The sequence below is a fragment of the Bubalus bubalis genome, chromosome 6 (genome assembly GCF_019923935.1).
Source record: "Bubalus bubalis isolate 160015118507 breed Murrah chromosome 6, NDDB_SH_1, whole genome shotgun sequence".
Classification (NCBI taxonomy): Eukaryota; Metazoa; Chordata; class Mammalia; order Artiodactyla; family Bovidae; genus Bubalus; species Bubalus bubalis.
The window spans coordinates 20,142,196-20,162,340 of record NC_059162.1 but is presented as its reverse complement, the minus strand read 5'-3'; the positions used below and the strand labels follow the sequence as shown (position 1 = coordinate 20,162,340).

General features: G+C 37.1%; 2 protein-coding genes across 2 annotated transcripts in view; one reads left to right on the top strand and one right to left on the bottom strand.

The window, feature by feature from the left end:
- Nucleotides 1-20,145, bottom strand: part of GOLPH3L (golgi phosphoprotein 3 like) — a 49,297-nt gene that overhangs the window by 25,485 nt on the left and 3,667 nt on the right. The gene's annotated exons all lie outside the window — the stretch shown is intronic.
- LOC112585495 (enhancer of rudimentary homolog) lies at nucleotides 1,473-15,515 on the top strand. Its single transcript, XM_044944637.1, has 2 exons — nucleotides 1,473-1,512; nucleotides 15,148-15,515. The coding sequence occupies exons 1-2, from the start codon at nucleotides 1,473-1,475 to the stop codon at nucleotides 15,513-15,515; spliced, it is 408 nt and encodes a 135-aa protein (XP_044800572.1).

The window sequence follows — 20,145 nt, the reverse complement described above, 5'->3', positions numbered from 1 at the left end:
GAAATACCAAGTTCTAACCACTGGACTACCAGGGGATTCCTCCAACAATACATAAAAAAAAATAAGTCTTACCACTATACTGCAGAACTAGAGGTCTTCTAATTCCATTTTTCTCATAACCTTCAAGCTCAAATAAATTATATAACTCCCTTCCCCTCTGCTCCTCCCAGTCAAATCCAAAGTTCTTAGTGAAAGTAGTAGTGAAAGTGTTAGTCACTTAGTTTTGTCCAACTTTTTTTGGCTCCATGGACAGTAGCCCACCAAGCTCCTCTGTTCATGAAATCCTCCAGCAAGAATACTGGAGTGGGTTGCCATTCCCCCTTCCAGGGAATCTTCCCTACCCAGGGATTGAACCTGGGTCTCCCTTATTGCACTTGAACCAGGAGGCTGCTTAAACTTGTTTCTCTCTGGCTTATTTTCCCTAGAACACTATTCTCCAGCTTTCTGGAACAATTTTAAGTACTCTTAATGCACCTTTTTTGCCTACTGGCCTTTGCACACACAGTTCTGTCTAGAAGAAACAAAACTCCTCTTTACTTAGCTCTTCCTTGTTCTTAAGGATTGAGTACAAGGGTCACATCTTCCACATAACCTTCTCCAACATTATCTTTTCCTCCACTCTACCCTCTAGGTTAGGTTCCTCACCTGGGTGTGTGTGTGTGTGGGTCTACTTCTCCCCTATCATTTATTATTTCATATTGCAATCAACTGCTTGTCCTCAGTAGAATATAAATTTATTATATATTCTATATAAGGAGAGAATATATGACAGTATTTCTCAATAAATGTTTCTGGAAAGCACAAATTTATGATTTAACTTGGTAAAAGCTCAGCCTGGACTATAAGCATTCCTAGATTTATCCAAATTTCCTGGGGGTCTGATCTTAGACTCAAAGGTTGGATTAGTTCTCTTGACCGCCTGCCTCATGGCTACTTCAAGAGTAATCCTTATAACTCCTCTTTAAGGAGGGAGTAAGCCTACCCACCACCCCCTACTCCTGAGTAATACTTGGCTTTATAGAAGTTAGCTGTCTAGTTAAGGTTAAACTGTAACTTTACTTTAGAATACATAATTTACTTAGGTATAACTTTTAATCCTGTTGACTATGAATCTCAACAGGTGTACAAACATTTCAACCAGTAATATAGCAATTAAAGGAAAGTTTTCCTTGTTTTCATTTCTACCTGACCATATAACTTCTGTTTCAGTAACAGTGATGTCAGACTGTCAACAGAATTATAAATGAGAAGTACTGCAAATAAAGAAACAATGGCCAGGATGTACAAACTGTGTTTTTCAATATCACCCTTTTCCAACATAGTATCTCACACTATATAAAACTCTTCAAATCATTTTTTAACTTTTTATTGAATCATGTCATAATAGTAAAAAGTATAAGAATATATACATGAAGACTCTGAAGTCCATTTTCCTCTAAATTTATCTAGCTGTCTTGGTATCTTCTCAAGCCATGTATAATGAAGATTCCGTGTTAAAGGGTCAGCGCTTTAGTATGCAGGATGATCTAGCATGTGCATACTGAAGTTCACCATTCAATCATTACATTTAATTACCAAAGGCTATGTACGTGAGGGAAAAGAGAAAGAGAAAAATTTTAGAATCTACCGAGAAACCAAAATTGCACACTGCTTCATGATCGACAGAAAATACTGGAGGACTGGCAGAATGAGATCTTTGAATAGTAGACTTTGTCTTGATTATAAATGTAATATGTAATTGTCATAAAAAGAAGAGATATTTTAGAAATGTATAATTTGGAAAGAAGAAGTCTCATAATCTTATCACTTCCACGTAACAGTTTAGTGGATATTTTCTAGACTTCATATGTGTAATGTATTGTATTATACGTTTGCTAATATTACATACAGAAATATGATTATACTGAGTGGCAACTTTCCACTTAGGCATTATTTTGGATATCTTTCCACATCACTAAACACACAGCTACCTCAATCATTTTAGATACACTATAGTTTATCTATTCAAGTCCTTATTGATGTATGTTTGGGTTGCTTACAGTTTTTTGCCATTATTAAAAATGCTGTAAAGAAATATTCATTTGTGTGCTTCTGTTGAATAAATTCTTAGAAGAAATTTTTGAGTCAAAGGTTATACATATTGAAACTTTTGATAATGCTATTTTATTCTTGTAAAAGTATGGGCAATAAGATTTCAATAAATTCTGAGAGTCAACACCTTTGCACTGAATTTCCACTTAGTCAAGTGTTCGTTATTCAAACCTCTTAAACACACACCTTAAAACAACTCTGAAGGTTAAAGATTTTAAAGTTGCCTGCTTGGGATAAAAAGAGGAAAGAAACCAAAGAAGCATAAAGCATCATTAAAAGGAGCTTTTAAAAATGTTAGAAAATCCTTACATTAAAGTTGAATGATAAACAGGCAAATATATAATTTCATATTCAAGATTATCACAGTTATGTAAAATACTGTCTACTTTAAAAAGTGGTTTTCTAATTTTTCCAAATTAAAAAAATATTTTATTAGGAAAAAAATCTCATAAAAAAATCTTTCTCTCCCCCCAATCTGAAGATTCAACATTAAAATTGCTTCACTTTCCATTACAGAAGGAATTTTGCTGTGTCTTCCTGAAGCCTTTCCTATATGCCCAATTCCAAAGCCCAATGTCTGCAAGATGATCTTCAGGATTATCAAAAATTATACAAGAAAAAGTTTTATAAGCAAAATGAGTTTTATTTCATTTTTTTCCCTCTAAAAATTACTTTAAGAAGAGTTAATCTACTACTTTCCTTTAAAGTACTCTACTAGGGACTTCCCTGGTGGTCCAGTGCTTAAGATTTCGCCTTCCAATACAGGGGGTGCAGGTTTAATCCCCAGTCAGGGAGCTAAGATCCCACATGCCTCATGGCCAAAATCCAAAAACAGAAAATAGAAGTGATATTGTAACAAATTCAATAAAGACTTAAAAAAAGTACTCTATTAAATGAATGGCTCCAAGATCTAATCTATTTTCCTCTTTTATAAATTAATGTGATTCACTCTAATCCCAATTAATATTTCTATGTCCACAGAGCCAAAAGAGACATTTTAGAAAAGAGATTAAGCATTACTAAAAGCTCACTTTGCTTAATCATAATGGGGAATAAGGAACTGTGACCTGGATGTTATTCTAATTTTTTAACATGATTTCAGCATGATTGGGAAGAATGGATTATAAACCTAGACAAATGGATAAAATTTCTCAATAAACTACATGAAGACTATATCCTTTTAGGATTATTCAGAACATTGGGTGGGAAGATGCAAAGCTGCTCATAATAATCAGTTTATTAGTTTTCTCAGGGTTGCCAATTGAGGTTTTGTGTGTGTGTGTGTGTGTGTGTGTGTGTGTGTGTGTGTATGAAAGCCAGGAATCCTAACCACTAGGCCACCCAGGGAACTCCTTTTTTTAAAAAAATAAAAGCCACTATTAAAAGTTCAGAAAATAAAAACGTAACACAGTGGTTACACTAGTGGTAAAGAATCCACCTTCCAATGCAGGAGAAGCAAGAGGCATGGGTTTGATCCCTGATTTGGGAAGATTCTCTGGAGTAGAAAAGGCAGCACCCTTCAGTATTCTTGCCTGAGAAATCCCATGAACAGAGGAGTCTGGTGGGCTTCAGTCTATGGGGCCACAAAGAGTCAGACACGACTGAGCGACTAAGTACAGTCCCTTGTCAGTGAAAAAGAAATCCAAAATAAAAGAAAACTGGTTATCTTTGAATATTCCTATCTTAGCTTTACACCTCATTCTGACCAGGAAAAATGTCCTTAATTTTTATTCTAAACAATTTAAAAATGATTGTAGCACCAGAAACAGTAACTAACTTATATGCCTTTCTTTTCCCATAATCTGTTACTGAGCAGTATACATATATTTTAGAAAATACAGAAAGAAAAAAGAATCATATAAAATAAAATAAAAATTGTTCATAAATTCTATCATCTTACTATTTGCATATATATATATATGAAACCAGATTTTTCTTTATATATACACTACACATATCTCTTTTAATACCCACCAATTTTCCCATCTGCTTCTTACTCTCACCAGTTTTGGGGCTTTCCTCCATTGAACATTTGTGTAAATTATGGAACAGAATGTACACACTATAGAAAAGAAAGTGAAGTCACTCAGTTGTGTCCAACTCTTCGTGACCCTATGGACTGTTGCCTGCCAGGATCCTCTGTCCATGGGGATTCTCCAGACAAGAATCACACACTATAAATTTTCATAAAATACTGAGGCACAGAGGTAGAAGAAACTCTGAGAGAATTTCGTAACTTTTCATAACAAGGAATCAATAGAATATAGCCTAAAATGAGACCATGATTTAAGAAAACATGATCTCAACACCCTTTTTTAAAAACATTTTTGGGAAATTCGCTGTTGTTCCAGTGGTTAGGACTTGGCGTTCACTGCCAAGGGCCTGGATTTGATCCCTGGTTGTGGAACCTTTAAGATCCCACAAGCTGTGTGGCCAAAAATAAACAAACAAAAACTGCAATACTATCACACCTAAAAAACTAACAATTCCTAAATACTATAAACTATTCTGTAAGCCTCCAAATTTTATTAATTGTTTAACACATTTTTTAGGATAATTGGTTTGTTTGAATTAGGAGCCAAACAAAGTCTACACATAGTCTTACGTTTTCCACAAGCTCTTTTTTAACCTTATTTGGGTCTTTTAGTAAATGACATTTATGAAAAGTGACGAAGAAAAGCAATGTTCAGGTTAACCTCAATTTCCTCTTTATGTCAATTTCAAGTAACGTGACATCACATTTTTAAAAAATGGAGTAAATCATACTCAGTTCAGTTCAGTCGTTCAGTCGTGTCTGACTCTTTGCGACCCCATGAATCGCAGCACGCCAGGCCTCCCTGTCCATCACCATCTCCCGGAGTTCACTCAGACTCATGTCCATCAAGTTGGTGATGCCATCCAGCCATCTCATCCTCTGTCGTCCCCTTCTCCTCCTGCCCCCAATCCCTCCCAGCATCAGAGTCTTTTCCAATGAGTCAACTCTTCACATGAGGTGGCCAAAGTATTGGAGTTTCAGCTTTAGCATCATTCCCTCCAAAGAAATCCCAGGGCTGATCTCCTTTAGAATGGACTGGTTGGATCTCCTTGGAGTCCAAGGGACTCTCAAGAGTCTTCTCCAACACCACAGTTCAAAAGCATCAATTCTTCTGTGTTCAGCTTTCTTCACAGTCCAACTTTCACATCCATACTTGACCAATGGAAAAACCATAGCCTTGACTAGACGGACCTTTGTTGGCAAAGTAATGTCTCTGCTTTTCAATATGCTATCTAGGTTGGTCATAACTTTTCTTCCAAGGAGTAAGCGTCTTTTAATTTCATGGCTGCAATCACCATCTGCAGTGATTTTGGAGCCCCAAAATATAAAGTCTGACACTGTTTCCCCATCTATTTCCCATGAAGTGGTGGGACTGGATGCCACGATCTTTGTTTTCTGAATGTTGAGCTTTAAGCCAACTTTTTCACTCTCCGCTTTCACTTTCATCAAGAGGCTTTTTCGTTCCTCTTCACTTTCTGCCATAAGGGTGGTGTCATCTGCATATCTGAGGTTATTGATATTTCTCCCGGCAATCTTGGCTCCAGTTTGTGCTTCTTCCAGCCCAGCATTTCTCATGATGTACTCTGCATATAAGTTAAATAAGTAGGGTGACAATATACAGCCTTGACGTACTCCTTTTCCTATTTGGAACCAGTCTGTTGTTCCATGTCCAGTTCTAACTGTTGCTTCCTGACCTGCATACAGGTTTCTCAAGAGGCAGGTCAGGTGGTCTAGTATTCCCATCTCTTTCAGAATTTTCCACACTTTATTGTGATCATACTACATGTGCTATTTTTAAAGTAAAATGTAATAAATACAATTTTACTGAAATTTAACACAAAGAGAAGGAATTACTGAACTTCAATCATTTTCTTATTTTCCTAACAGACTTATTTCTATGGTTAATAAAACAGATTATTGAGAATTTGAGTTTTGTTGTTCAAATGTTTCAATTTTAGACAATATCTAATTGACTTCTTACTATAAAAGATAAAGTTAATATCTCTCCTATACTGTCTCCCATCTTTAACAACTTTTAAATTATAAATTTATATGGATACTATTCTTTTACTGATATATAACTTTACATTAGTTTCAGGTATACAACATAATGATGCTATGCTGCTGCTGCTAAGTCACTTCGGTGGCATCCGACTCTGTGCGACCCCGTAGACAGCAGCCCACCAGGCTCCTCTGTCCATGGGATTTTCCAGGCAAGAGTACTGGAGTGGGGTGCCATTGCCTTCTCCGAATGATGCTATACACACACACACACACACACACACACACACACACACACATTGTGAAAGGATCCTGGCAATAAATCTTAACATCAAACATAGTTAATTACAATTTTTTTCTTGTGACGAGAACTTTTAAGATCTACTCTCTCAGCAACTTTAATATATACAATACACTATTATTAACTATAGTTATCATCGTGAAGATTATATCTCCAGGACTTTAACTGGAATTTTGTACCTTTCTGATTGCCCATAAGACTATTAGAAAATGAAGTAACTAAAGACATTGAGAGGTATGATAAATGCAAGGGAATTTAGAGAATCGCAAGGTCACTTTTTGATTTGTAATGGGCTTTGAAAGGAAATGCAGAATTTAACATGTTATGGGGATAATAACATGGCTCATGCCAGTCAGAATGGCTGTGATCCAAAAGTCTACAAGCAATAAATGCTGGAGAGGGTGTGGAGAAAAGGGAACCCTCTTACACTGTTGGTGGGGATGCAAACTAGTACAGCCACTATGGAGAACAGTGTGGAGATTCCTTAAAAAACTGGAAATAGAACTGCCTTATGATCCAGCAATCCCACTGCTGGGCATACACACTGAGGAAACCAGAAGGGAAAGAGACATGTGTACCCCAATGTTCATCGCAGCACTGTTTATAATAGCCAGGACATGGAAGCAACCTAGATGCCCATCAGCTGATGAATGGATAAGAAAGGATCACTAATTACAGTTAATTCCAGTTAATTTCAAATTTTAGTTTAGCATAGGCTACCCATCTCCCATCCCCTAATCCCATGGCAGGCAGCCATGCATGTGGCTTATATGCTCCTACTAGGAGCTAGGGTAGGCAATATGGACTCTGCCATCCAAATAATAGGGAACTGCATTCTGATCATGGAAGTGCAGACACAGAGACCATTGTTGTAACCTCCCTAGTTTGCTGCAAGCCCTTCACCTTCTGGCTGAAGTGACTGCCAGGTGATTTAAAGGGTTGATGTCTTTTTTTTTCTTCCTCTTCATTTTCTCTTGTCTCCTTTTTGGAGTCAGATACCAAAGACTAGGACATTCAAAAGCAACTACATACACAGGGGAAATTAGAAGATTATTGTAAATGACCAGGGAAAGGCACAGGCTTGGAAAAGACTTGAAAAGACCTTAATTTTACACCTTAGGCTAATTCTCAGCACAGAGATAGCCCACAGTAATTTAAAAAAAAAAAAAAGAATTACACCATACACAAAAATCAACTAAAAATGAATTAAAGACTTAAGCATAACTCCTGAAAAACAGTAAAACTACAAGAAGAAAACACAGAGGGTAAGCTCTCTCTCCAGGTTTTTTGGACTTGATGCCAAAAGTACAAGCAACAAAAGCAAAAAAATAAAAAAGGGGACTACATCAAATTAAAAAGCTTTGGCACAGCAAAGGAAACCATAAATAAAATGAAAAAGCAACATATGGAATGGGAGAAAATGTTTACAAACCATATATCCAATAAGTGATTAACATCCACAGCATACAAGGAGCTCATATAACTCAATAGCAAAAAACCATATTGTGCAATTTAAAAATGGGCAAAGAACCTGAACAGACATTTTCCAAAGAAAATACACAAGTGGCCCACAGGCACATGAAAAGGTGCTCAACATCACTAATCATAAGGGAAATACAAATCAAAACTACAATGAGGGACCTTCCTGGTTGGTTCAGTGGCTGGGATGCCACGCTCCCAATGCAGGGGATCGGGGTTTGATCCCTAGTCAAGGAGCTAGATCCCACAAGCCACAACTAAGAGTTGGCATACAGAAACTAAGGATCACATGTGTTGCAACTAAGACCTGATGCAGCCAAATAATTAAAAAAAAACCACAATGAGATAACAATTCATACCTGTTAGAATGGCTATTATTTAAAAGATGAGATAACAAATGCTAGCAAGAATGTGGGGAAAAGGGAATTTCTGTATACTGTTGGTGGGAATGTAAACTGGTATAGCAACTATGGAAAACAGTGTGGAGGTTTCTCAAGAAATTAGAAACAGGATTACCATATGATCCAGCAATTCCACCTCTGTGTATATATACAGAGGAAACAAAACCACTATTGTATATATAGTTATATTCCACCTCTGTGTATATATTCAGAGGAAACAAAACCACTATTGCAAAAAGATATCTGTATTAAACTGCAGCATTTTTCACAATAGCCAAAGTATGGAAACAATCTAAGTGTCCATCAATGGGTAAATGGATCAAGGAAAAAAATACTCCTCAGTCTTAAAAAAAGACAGAAATCCAGTCACTTATGACAACATGAATGAATCTGGAGGGAATTATGCCCCAGAGATATTTCACCTGGAGGTGAAATAAGCCAGAGAGAGAGATAAACACCGCATGCTATCACTGACATGTAAAATTAAAAACAAACAAACTGAGCTCCTAGAAACACAGAGTAGAAAAGTGGTTGCCAGGGATTGGGAAGTAGGGGGAAACAGGGAGAGATTAGTAAAAGGGTGCAACCTTTCAGTTACATAATGAATAAGGTTCTGATGTATACCACGGTGACTATATTGATAACATTATATTGCTATCTACTTTTTCTTAAAGTACACCTGATTTACAATTTTGTGTTAGTTTCAGATATATAACAAAGTGATTTGGTTAGATAGATATAGATATTTCCTTTTTTCTGATTCTTTTCCATTATAGGTTATTACAAGATACTAAATATAGTTTCCTGTGCTATACAGTAAATTCTTATTTATTTTATATATGGTGATGTGTATCTGATGTCACAGTCATTCTGAAAGAGATGGGAATACCAGACCACCTGACCTGCCTCTTGAGAAATTTGTATGCAGGTCAGGAAGCAACAGTTAGAACTGGACATGGAACAACAGACTGGTTCCAAATAGGAAAAGGAGTACGTCAAGGCTGTATATTGTCACCCTGTTTATTTAACTTCTATGCAGAGTACATCATGAGAAACGCTGGACTGGAAGAAACACAAACTGGAGTCAAGATTGCCGGGAGAAATATCAATAACCTCAGATATGCAGATGACACCACCCTTATAGCAGAAAGTGAAGAGGAACTAAAAAGCCTCTTGATGAAAGTGAAAGCGGAGAGTGAAAAAGTTGGCTTAAAGCTCAACATTCAGAAAACGAAGATCATGGCATCCGGTCCCATCACTTCATGGGAAATAGATGGGGTAACAGTGGAAACAGTGTCAGACTTTATTTTTCTGGGCTCCAAAATCACTGCAGATGGTGACTGCAGCCATGAAATTAAGACGCTTACTCCTTGGAAGGAAAGTTATGACCAACCTAGATAGCATATTGAAAAGCAGAGACATTACTTTGCCAACAAAGGTCCGTCTAGTCAAGGCTATGGTTTTTCCAGTGGTCATGTATGGATGTGAGAGTTGGACTGTGAAGAAGGCTGAGCGTGGAAGAATTCATGATTTTGAACTGTGGTGTTGGAGAAGACTCTTGAGAGTCCCTTGGACTGCAAGGAGATCCAACCAGTCCATTCTAAAGGAGATCAGCCCTGGGATTTCTTTGGAAGGAATGATGCTAAAGCTGAAACTCCAATACTTTGGCCACCTCATGTGAAGAGTTGACTCATTGGAAAAGACTCTGATGCTGGGAGGGATTGGGGGCAAGAGGAGAAGGGGACGACAGAGGATGAGATGGCTGGATGGCATCACTGACTCGATGGACGTGAGTCTGGGTGAACTCCGGGAGTTGGTGTTGGACAGGGAGGCCTGGCGTGCTGCGATTCATGGGGTCGCAAAGAGTCGGACACGACTGAGCGACTGATCTGATCTGATCTGATGTCACTCTACTGTATAACCAAAATTTGCTAAGAGAATAAATGTTCTCTCGTACACACACACAAAGGTAAATATACATCAGGTGATGGGTGTGTTAATTAATGTGATGGGGTAACTTATTGCAAAGTATACATATACAAAAATCATCATGTTGTATACTTTATTTCACAATTTTTTCAGTTATAACTAAATAAATCTGAAAAAACAAAACCCAGCAAATCTGATTTCCAGTTACCTATCATTACACTCAAATGTCCAATTTTCAGTCAAAAAATCATAAGACATACAAAGGAACAGTTCAGTATCACTCAAAGGAAAAAAAAAAAAAAGAAACTGTTCCAGAAAGACCAGATGACAGACCTAGTAAACAATACTTTAAAACCAAAGATTCTCAAATAACTAAAAGAAGATGTGTAGAAAGTCAGGAAAATAATGTATTAAGAAAATGGAAATATCAGTAAAAAGACAGGAAAACCTAAAAATAAATCAAAAAGGAATTCTAGAACTAAAAGTATAATTACTGAAATAAAAATTTACTAGAGGGATTCAAAGGAAGATTTGAGCAGGCAGAAAGAATTAACACACCTGGAGATAGGACAAATGGAAATTATTGAGTCTGAAGAACAGAAAGAAAAAAGATTGAAGAATAATTAACATATCCCAGGGAATTGTGGGATATCAACAAAAGTGAACCAACATACACACTTTGGGTATACAAGAAGAAGAAAGCAAAAGGGGCAGAGAGATTATTTGAAGAAATAATGGTCTAAAATTTCCCAAGTTTGATAAAAAGGTATGCATATAAACATCCAGAAGCTCAATGAACTCCAAATAGAATGAACTCAAACATATGCACACTGAGGCACATTAAAATCAAATGGTTGAAAGTCAAAGACAAAGAGAGAATCTTGAATGCAACAGAAGAGAAGCCACTTGTCCCATACAAGAGAGCCTCAATAAGATTATCAACAGATTTCTCATCAGAAACTTCAGAGACCAGAAGGCAATGGGCTAATATATTCAAAATTCTAAAAGGCGGGGGGGGAAACACCTGTCAACCAAGAATTCTCTATCCAGCAAAATTATCTTTCAGAAATGAAGGAGAAATTAAGAAATTTCCAGATAAACAAAAGCTCAGGGAGTCCCTTACCACTAGGTCTGCCCTGTAAGAAATACTAAAGGGTACCCTACAGGTAGAAATGAAAGGACGCTGGACAGTAACTCAAAGCAGTATGAAGAAATAAAGATGTCAGTGAACACATGGACAATTACAAAAGCTAGTATTATAGTAAAAATGATCTGCAATTCCACTTTTTGTTTTCTACATGATTTAAGAGACTAATACACTTTAAAACATTAGTCTAAAAGTGAGTATTGGTGTAACTTTGGTTTGTTATTCTATATTCTGTTTTGTACATAATTTAAGAGACTAATGCAGCGTAATTAGTTTGAGGGCATAAAGTATATAAAGATGTACTTTTGTAACATCAATAACTAAAAGGGGTGGGGTGGAGCTGTACAGAAGCAGTTTCTGTGTTATTTAAGTTGGTATAAATTCAACTTAAAATGTTATAACATTAGCATGTTAAATGTAATCCCCATGGTAACAACAAAGAAAACAGTTACAGGATATACAGAAAAGGAAATGAGAATTGAAACATGTCAGTATATATATGCTCAATTTGAACATAATTGTTCCAGTTTAACTTTGACTCCCATAAAGAGAGGATAATATTTGCTGTGCAGGATCAAGAAAAAGTGCAAACTTTTTTGAAAACTCTATTGCTATACTAATAAAATATGAAGAGGGAGACAAAAGAGATGAAATGGCTCACATCAAGTTTATAGAAGCAGTGGTCAGAGCCAAAAGTCCAAATTTAAGTGGATGGCTTTTGTCTTAACGTCAATACCAGAAATGTTAAAACAGCATGCATTTGGGTACTGGGGAACATATACAGAGGAGGCTCTCAATGAAACAGCTTAAATTATATTTTCCTACTGTTAAAATAGGACTTTGGTCTCCCAGTTTATTACCTTTTGAACCAACAGTAAATAATCCTTTGGGATCACTTGACTAGATATTAAAAAAAAAAAAAGAGCAAAACAAAAGTTCTTTTTTTTGGGTAACAGCCCATGTTAAAACCATAAAAGCTGACAAACGAGTCTTTCTGATACACTTGCCCTATTCACAATGGCAATACTAGTGACAAGAGATTTATTGTTCATTTTGTGCAATCAGGAAACTAAAAGACCAGGTTGTGACCTAAATTATAAATTACACTTTTAATCTTTTGATTGTAATAAAATGTTTTTGGACTGAGCAACTTTCAAAGAGTAGCAATTTTCTCCACCTATAGCCATTCATCCACAATTGTGTACTAACTTATTGCAGCTGATTTTGTTTTTAACTTACAGATTGTTCACTGAGATTTTTTTTAACCAGCTTTAAAAAAATTGGCACTTCTAATCTCCCATTGCTAATAAATTATAATGAGTAAATTACAATTGATGAAGGATCATTAGTAAGTTTGAAAAGATAAGCATTAACATATTTTATATTTATAAGTGAAAGTTTTATTCATTTATCATTTTTTCATAGGTATGAATGGTGACATTGTTTGAAAGAACATAATTGGTAAAAGTACAAGAATATTGTTAGCAGCACTATTCATAATGGACTCCTGAGTGTCCATTTACTAGTAGAATGGCCATATATTCATATAATCAAATACTACACTGTAATGAACTGAATTAAATTATATTCAACAATATGGATGGATTTCGAACATACTGAGCAAAAGAATTCATGACAGTATAACCCCAAAACATAAAGTTTAAGAAACAAGCAAGACTGAAATATATTGTTTAGGGATTTATACACGTTAAAACTATAGGGAGGCAGGGCAGCATGTGATTAGGGAAGGGCACAAGATGATGCTTCTAGGATGCTGACAATGTTCTATTGCTGGTGGTTACATGAGTGTTTGTTTTGGGGGCCTGCCCTGGTGGTTCAGTGGCCAAGACACTATGCTCCTGATATAGGGAATGCAGGTTCAATCCCTGGTCAGGGAACTAGATCCCATGTCTCAACCAAGGGTTCACATGCCGCAACTAAAGACTCCACAGGTTGCAATTAAGACAGCCACATGAGTGTTTAAAACTACTTGTTAAATTTTACATATGTGTTTTAAACACTTTTTTGGATAGGTTGTATTTTATAATTTTTGAAAAGTTAAACAATAAAACACATAACTGGATGTCCAGCTCTGGTACTTCTTTAAAACATCTAAGTTCATTTAAAGGAAATGGGATGCATTTAAATATCTGTGGTTATTCCAGTTATGGATCACTGAAATTATTACAAACATGCAACTGATGTTCTTTTTTCCTAGAAACTGTCTCTCTTCACTAACTCTTGCTCATCTTCAGAATTCAGATTAAGACTTACCACCTCCCATAAGTCTTCCCCAGTATCTTTTCTCTTTCCCTCTCCCACCTATTATATTCCATACCTATCCAAGTTAGGTATCTTTCTTCTCTGTTCCCTCAGTGCTCAGAACATAGTATGCATATATCTCACTGTAGCGCAACAGTCTGCTGACTTTTCTGACCCCTCTCCTAACTTCTCCAGCCACTCTCAGGTCATAGACTATAAATAATCTCAAAATCTGGGACTATTGTTTTTGTTTTCTTCTAATATTCAGCATGTGACATATACGAGATATTCAATAGATTTTTGGTGACTAAACGAATGAATGAAAATATATTTCCAGGGGACTTTCTTGGTGGTTCAGTGGTTCAGTGCAAGGCAAGGGATACCAGTTTGACCCCTGACCAGGAAGATTCCACATGCCCCAGGGCAACTAAGCCTGTGCATCACAACTACTGAAGCCTGCGTGCCTAGAGGCCTTGTTCAGCAAGGAGAGAAGCCACCACAATAAGACTGCACACTGCAACTAGAGAGTAACCCCTTCCTCCCACCTTCAGCTCTCTGTAACCAGAGAAAGCCCACGTGCAGCAACAAAGACATAGCACAACCAAGAAGAAATAAATAAAAATTTAAAAAAGAAAACACATTTTCATAATACCAGTGAACAATACTGTCAATTTTTACTCCAGTGAGATGAGAAATATGGTGAAAAGCTTCTTTGTTACACTGCATAGTTGTTGTTGTTCAGTCACTGAGTCACGTCTGACTCTGCAACACCATGGGCTGCAGCACGCCAGGTCTCCCTGTCCCTCACCATCTCCCGGAGTTTGCCCAAGTTCATGTCCACCGAATCAGTGATGCCATCCAACCATCTCATCCTGTCGCCCTCTTCTCCCTCTGCCTTCAGTACTTCCCAGCATCAGGATCTTTTCCAATGAGTCCACTCTTTGCATCAGGTAGCCAAATTATTGAAGCTTCAGCATCAGTTCTTCCAATGAGTATTCAGGGTTGATTTCCTTTAGGACCAACTGGTTTGAACTCCTTGCAGTCCAAGTGGCTCTCAAGAGTCTTCTCTGGCACCACAGTTTGAAAACATCAATTCTTTGGTGCTCTGCCTTCTTTATGGTTCAACTGTCACATCTATACATGACTACCGGAAAGACCATATAGCCTTTACTATATGGATCTTTGTGGGCAAGGTGATGTCTTTGCTTTATAATACACTGTCTAGATTTGTCATAGCTTTCCTTCCAAGAAGCAATTGTCTTCTAATTTCATGGCTGCTATCACCATTGCAGTTGATTTTAGACTGCATATAAGTAATCAATAAATGGCATTAAGATAGAGTTTTGCAAGGAAGGGAAGAGGGTTAAAAAACACTATCCAAATTTAAAAGATTATCACCAAAAGTCAAAAGCATTAGTAGGTTCATGCTTCTTATAGGTGACTTAGTTATAAAGATTTTCATAAAGGAGAAATTTAAAATATACTAGCAATTTAATTAAAGCATTAGGTGTGGCAGCGGAGTTGGCATCGGCTACAGCGGGAGACTTTGGAGCAATATCTCACACCATCTTGCTGGTACAGCCTACCAAGAGGCCAGAAGGCAGAACTTACGCTGACTATGAATCTGTGAATGAGTGTATGGAAGGTGTTTGTAAAATGTATGAAGAACATCTGAAGAGAATGAATCCCAACAGCCCCTCTATCACATATGATATCAGTCAGTTGTTTGATTTTATTGATGACCTGGCAGGCCTCAGCTGCCTTGTTTACCGAGCTGATACCCAGATATACCAGCCTTATAACAAAGATTGGATTAAAGAGAAGATCTACATGCTCCTTCATCAACAGGCCCAACAGGCTGGGAAATAGTTGAGTTTGGAAGCATTAGGGGAATGGGAGTGGGCTTGGAACACAGGTGTGCAGTGTGCTGTACTAGAAATTTCGTATTATAGTTATCCTGTTTCCATTTTGGTATACCCTAGCCAGAATTGAATGTATTAGATAAAATGTGATGATCTTGTTCAATCTGAAAACCCCTTTCCCCCCCTTTTTTTTACTTAAACATTTCTATGATGATTTAGATGGAAGTTGGTTTTTGTCAGTTAACTTTGGTTCCAGTCCCTCAAACTGTTCATACCTGTTTTATAACATCCACTGTACTAATCCTCCTTCAAATTGGGGTGGAGAGTGGAGGCACGGTTTAGTTACGTCCTCAAGATAAAATCTTGGTGAAAAACAAATAAATGTTCTTTAGTTATATTAAAAAAAAAAAAAAATTAAAGCACTAGCTGTCCATGAGTCAATATTAGTATCTATAAAAAAACTTTTAACAAAGGCGATAATGACAAACAGGATCTTGATTTCAACAGGAAATAAACCTATTTTATTGTGGTCACGCTGGTACTCAAGTTTAATTTTCTCAGTTAAGCTGAGTGTTATTGAACCGAGGAAATATCTAATTTTAAATGTATTTGAAAGGTCAGACTCTTCAACATGTATTTAAATTTCCTGATTATTTCACAAGACAATGAAGCTTAATAGTTTAAACCAGTCTATGGCAGCTACTCCTCAGAAGAATTTTGAGAAAGTATGACAGTAATATTTCACAAGCAACTTGACTATAAGACCTACTATAATTTCTTTCTAGGCCTACAATTCTTTTTTTTTTTTTTTTTTTTTGAGTTTGGTATTAATTTTATTCTGTTTTCTGTATAACTTTAAGTACATAAAGGTTTATTTCCACAGGCCTCAGGAAATGGGTAGAAATCACAGGACAATCTCTCTTCCCACCAAAAAAAAGTTGCATATTTTGGTAAAGTGTTTGTCCTAGAGGAAAAACTGAAAGTTGCATTAGCAAGGCTGTGCAAGATTTTTACACAAGACCTAAAAACAGCCTGCAGTGGAGATTTTAGTCCTTTGTTCAGGTGCCCAGACAGAAGCCAAAAGTTGTGAGTATGACAGGGCCATGGAAGCAGTGAAGATGGACGACGGGCACCTAGAATGGAAGGAGAAAGGGAGCCAGATTTCTGGGAATGGTGCAGTTTTCTTTTTTTTTTTCACTCTTTTAAAGTCATCTCTGTATGAAGGTGCTGGGCAGGGGCCCAAGAGAGAAAGGGTCCGAGACTCCTTTAGCTGGCCTGGGTGCAGGGCACCACCACAGCAGCTAACACAGGACAACCTATGGTCAGGTTTGGCCAGGTGCGGGATGGAATGCAGAAGAAAAGGAATGCTCGTAGGAAATCATTTTGCTAGGAATGCTAGATGGCCACGCTTCAGCCTTCGGTCCCATGCAACCCTTGCCGCACTTGTCAATAGTGATAATTAGTTTAAGTTAGAAGAACTAACTAACTAGGATCAGCTTCTGTTACCTTCACACTCGTTGTTAGAAAAAGGTTAACTTGTGTGAACATTCTGACCTGTTAATTCCTGGGACTGCTATAGTCTTCCCAAAAGACTATTTGTTGGTCAAATAACCCCAAAGGCTGAAAGCTAAAACACACCTGTCCTGGTCTGCAGTTGCTTAAGAATGGACGGTGTGGTTGAGCCGATATGAAAGAGCTGCACCTTCCTGCGGAAGATCAACTGACCTGCTATCCCACCCCAAATCTCAGCCTGAGGTACATTTCAGTGAAGGCAGGTACTGTGCTTCTCAAAGCAGAGAAGCAGTTTAAGAGCAGAAAGGTAGAGGAAATCTAAAAAAGAACCATCTTGATACAGATTTATCCCATGGTGTGAGGGAGAGGACAAGGAACCCAGTGGCACTTCACTTATCCAGCAATTTCTGTCACTGTGGTGACCAACTTCTACAATTCTTGAAATATTAGTCTCATTACGTTATTTTCTTACAGTTTTTTAAAATATAATCTAAAAAAGTTATAGCATTAGGTTCTACACAGAAAATTTAATGGAAATCTTCAGCAAAAGTTAACTTTGGGATGCAAAGGTTAACATTTAAGAATTTTTTTTTGACATATCACAAACAAATGATGTAAAAACATGAAATTACACATATACCAAAACATATACTCAAAACACATACCAAAGAAAATAGAGCAAAAATATTCTCCAACTGAACACAAAAATGAAATGGATGTTGCTGTTTTCATTAGGTTGATTCCCTTTTACTTAAAGGAAAGAGTGTACAAGTCTTGCCTGGCACTCAAAATCATTTCTACTCTGATCTGAATCTAATTTGTAGATTTTGAGAAAACAATGAGATTACTGTTTTCTAAGAATACCACCTGCTTTAGTCATGCTGTTTTGGGTTGTTGTTTTAGCAGCTAAGTTGTGTCTGACTCTTTCGCAACCCCACATACTGTAGCCCCACAGGCTCCTCTGTCCATAGAACTTTCCTGGCAAGAATACTGGAGTAGGTTGCCATTTCCTTCTCCAGGGGATCTTCCCGTCCCAGAGATTGAATCCATGTCTTCTGCATTGCAGGCAGATTCTTTACCACAGAGTCACCAGGGAAGTACATATTTTAGTCATACTGGTACTCAATTATCTCCCAAATTCATCAAGCTCAAGATACCATTGGTAACTCATCCAGAAATTGATGAGTTCCATTCTCTCCATTTATGTAAATCTATGGGCTTCCCCGCAGAGAAGGCAATAGCACCCCACTCCAGTACTCTCGCCTGGAAAATCCCATGGATGGAGGAGCCTGGTAGGCTGCCGTCTATGGGGTCGCACAGAGGAGGACACGACTGAAGCGACTTAGCAGCAGCAGCAGCAGCAGCATGGGCTTCCCGGATAGCTCAGTAGATAATCTGCCTGCAATGCAGGAGACATAGGAGTCTGGGTTTGATCCCTGGGTTGGGAAGATCCCCTAGAGAAGGAAATGGCACTATTTTTGCTTAAAAAATCCCATGGACAGAGGAACCTGGCAGGTTACAGTCCAATGGGTCTCCAAGAGTCAGACAACTAAGCGTACAAACATAACACCCATTCTTAAAGGTCCAGCTAGTTTCACTGCCTTTTGTTCTTCCCCAAATTATTCCAACCTATGATGATCCTTCCTCTCTCCAACTTCCTCTACACTTACTGTTCTAACATGGAAAAACTTGGTTTTTTAAAATTGTTGTTTACTTTAAAAATCTTTTGAATTGTGAAATATAATGCACACAGAACAGAGTACATAAAAGTGAAATGCTCAATGATTTATCCCTAGGTGAATATCTATGAATTTTTCTCCAAGTAGAGAAACAGAAAACTGTTAGAAAAGCCCCTTCATGCTCTTGTCTAATCACTAACACTCCCTCCTCCTCTACTTCTCACAAAAAGATAACCACTACCCTAACAAATATGGTAATCCCCTTTTCTGTATAATTTTACCACCTAAATATGCAACCCCAAGCACCATAGCTTAGTTTTTTGAAACTTACATACATATAATCATACAATATGTATTCTTTTGTGTCTGGCTTCCTTTACTGAACATTATATGAAAATCATACATGTTTTCATTTTCATTCTTTATATAAAATATATTTATACTCATTTAAGTAAATGAATGATTCGTTTTTATCCATTCTGTTGTTGTTGGAGCTTTGGATAACTTCATTTTTAAAAGGATATAGATCTTGTTTCCCCAGCTAGAATGCACGTTTCTTGAGGACAGGGACAATGTATTATTTTATATTTACCTTACTATCTGTATAATGCTATGCCATGCTTAATTGCTCAGCCGTGTCTGACTCTCTGCAACCCTGTGGACTGTAGCCCGCCAGGTTCCTCTGTCCATGGGATTTTCCAGGCAAAAATACTGGAGTGGGTTGCCATTTCCTGCTGTAGAGGATCTTCCCAACCCAGGGATCAAATCGCACCTCCTACACTGGCAGGCAGATTCTTTACCACTAGCACCACCTGGGGAGCCCTGTATAATGCTAAGCACATTAAATGTTGATTAAATAAATCAACAAGTGGTTTGAGAGAGAAGAAAATAAGTTGAGCTGGAAATGAATGTAATATTTTTAGAGCTAGTTATGCTACTGGCATTTTGGAACAGTTATTACAACTTTAATAAACCAGAAAGTTTGACTTCTCCTATTTTTGTATGCCTGAGGATTTATCATTTCTCATTCTTTTTGAGTCAACTGAAAGCTAAAAATTTATCAACTATCCCCCCAAATAAAATTAGAACAATTCAAAAGGTGGATATTATCTTCCCATCTTTGTACAGTGTTTTACCAGTATATCGAACACCTACTATGATCATCTCTCTAAACAATCTTCTTTATTTTTTTATCCTATTTCCTTAAGTTTATATTAACTATTATAAACTCAGAAACACAAGTTTCTGTGTCCAAAAGACAAGTCCAAAGTAAGTTTCACTACAGAACTGAAGCAAAAATTCTAGTATCTAGATTCAGCAGGAAATTAATCATTCCTAGTCAAAACTAAACCAAACAAAACAGCTTTTTATATCTAATATGTTCTTCTTTTATAGTCAGTGAATGTTTCTGAGGCACTATGTAAACATCTCAAAATTTTTATACCA

Excerpts from the sequence above, each read along its gene's own strand:
- LOC112585495 (XM_044944637.1), top strand. The coding sequence starts at position 1,473 with ATGTATAATGAAGATTCCGTGTTAAAGGGTCAGCGCTTTA. Across the intron at positions 1,513-15,147 it reads GTTAAAGGGTCAGCGCTTTA|CATTAGGTGTGGCAGCGGAG; the intron begins GTATGCAGGATG and ends ATTTAATTAAAG.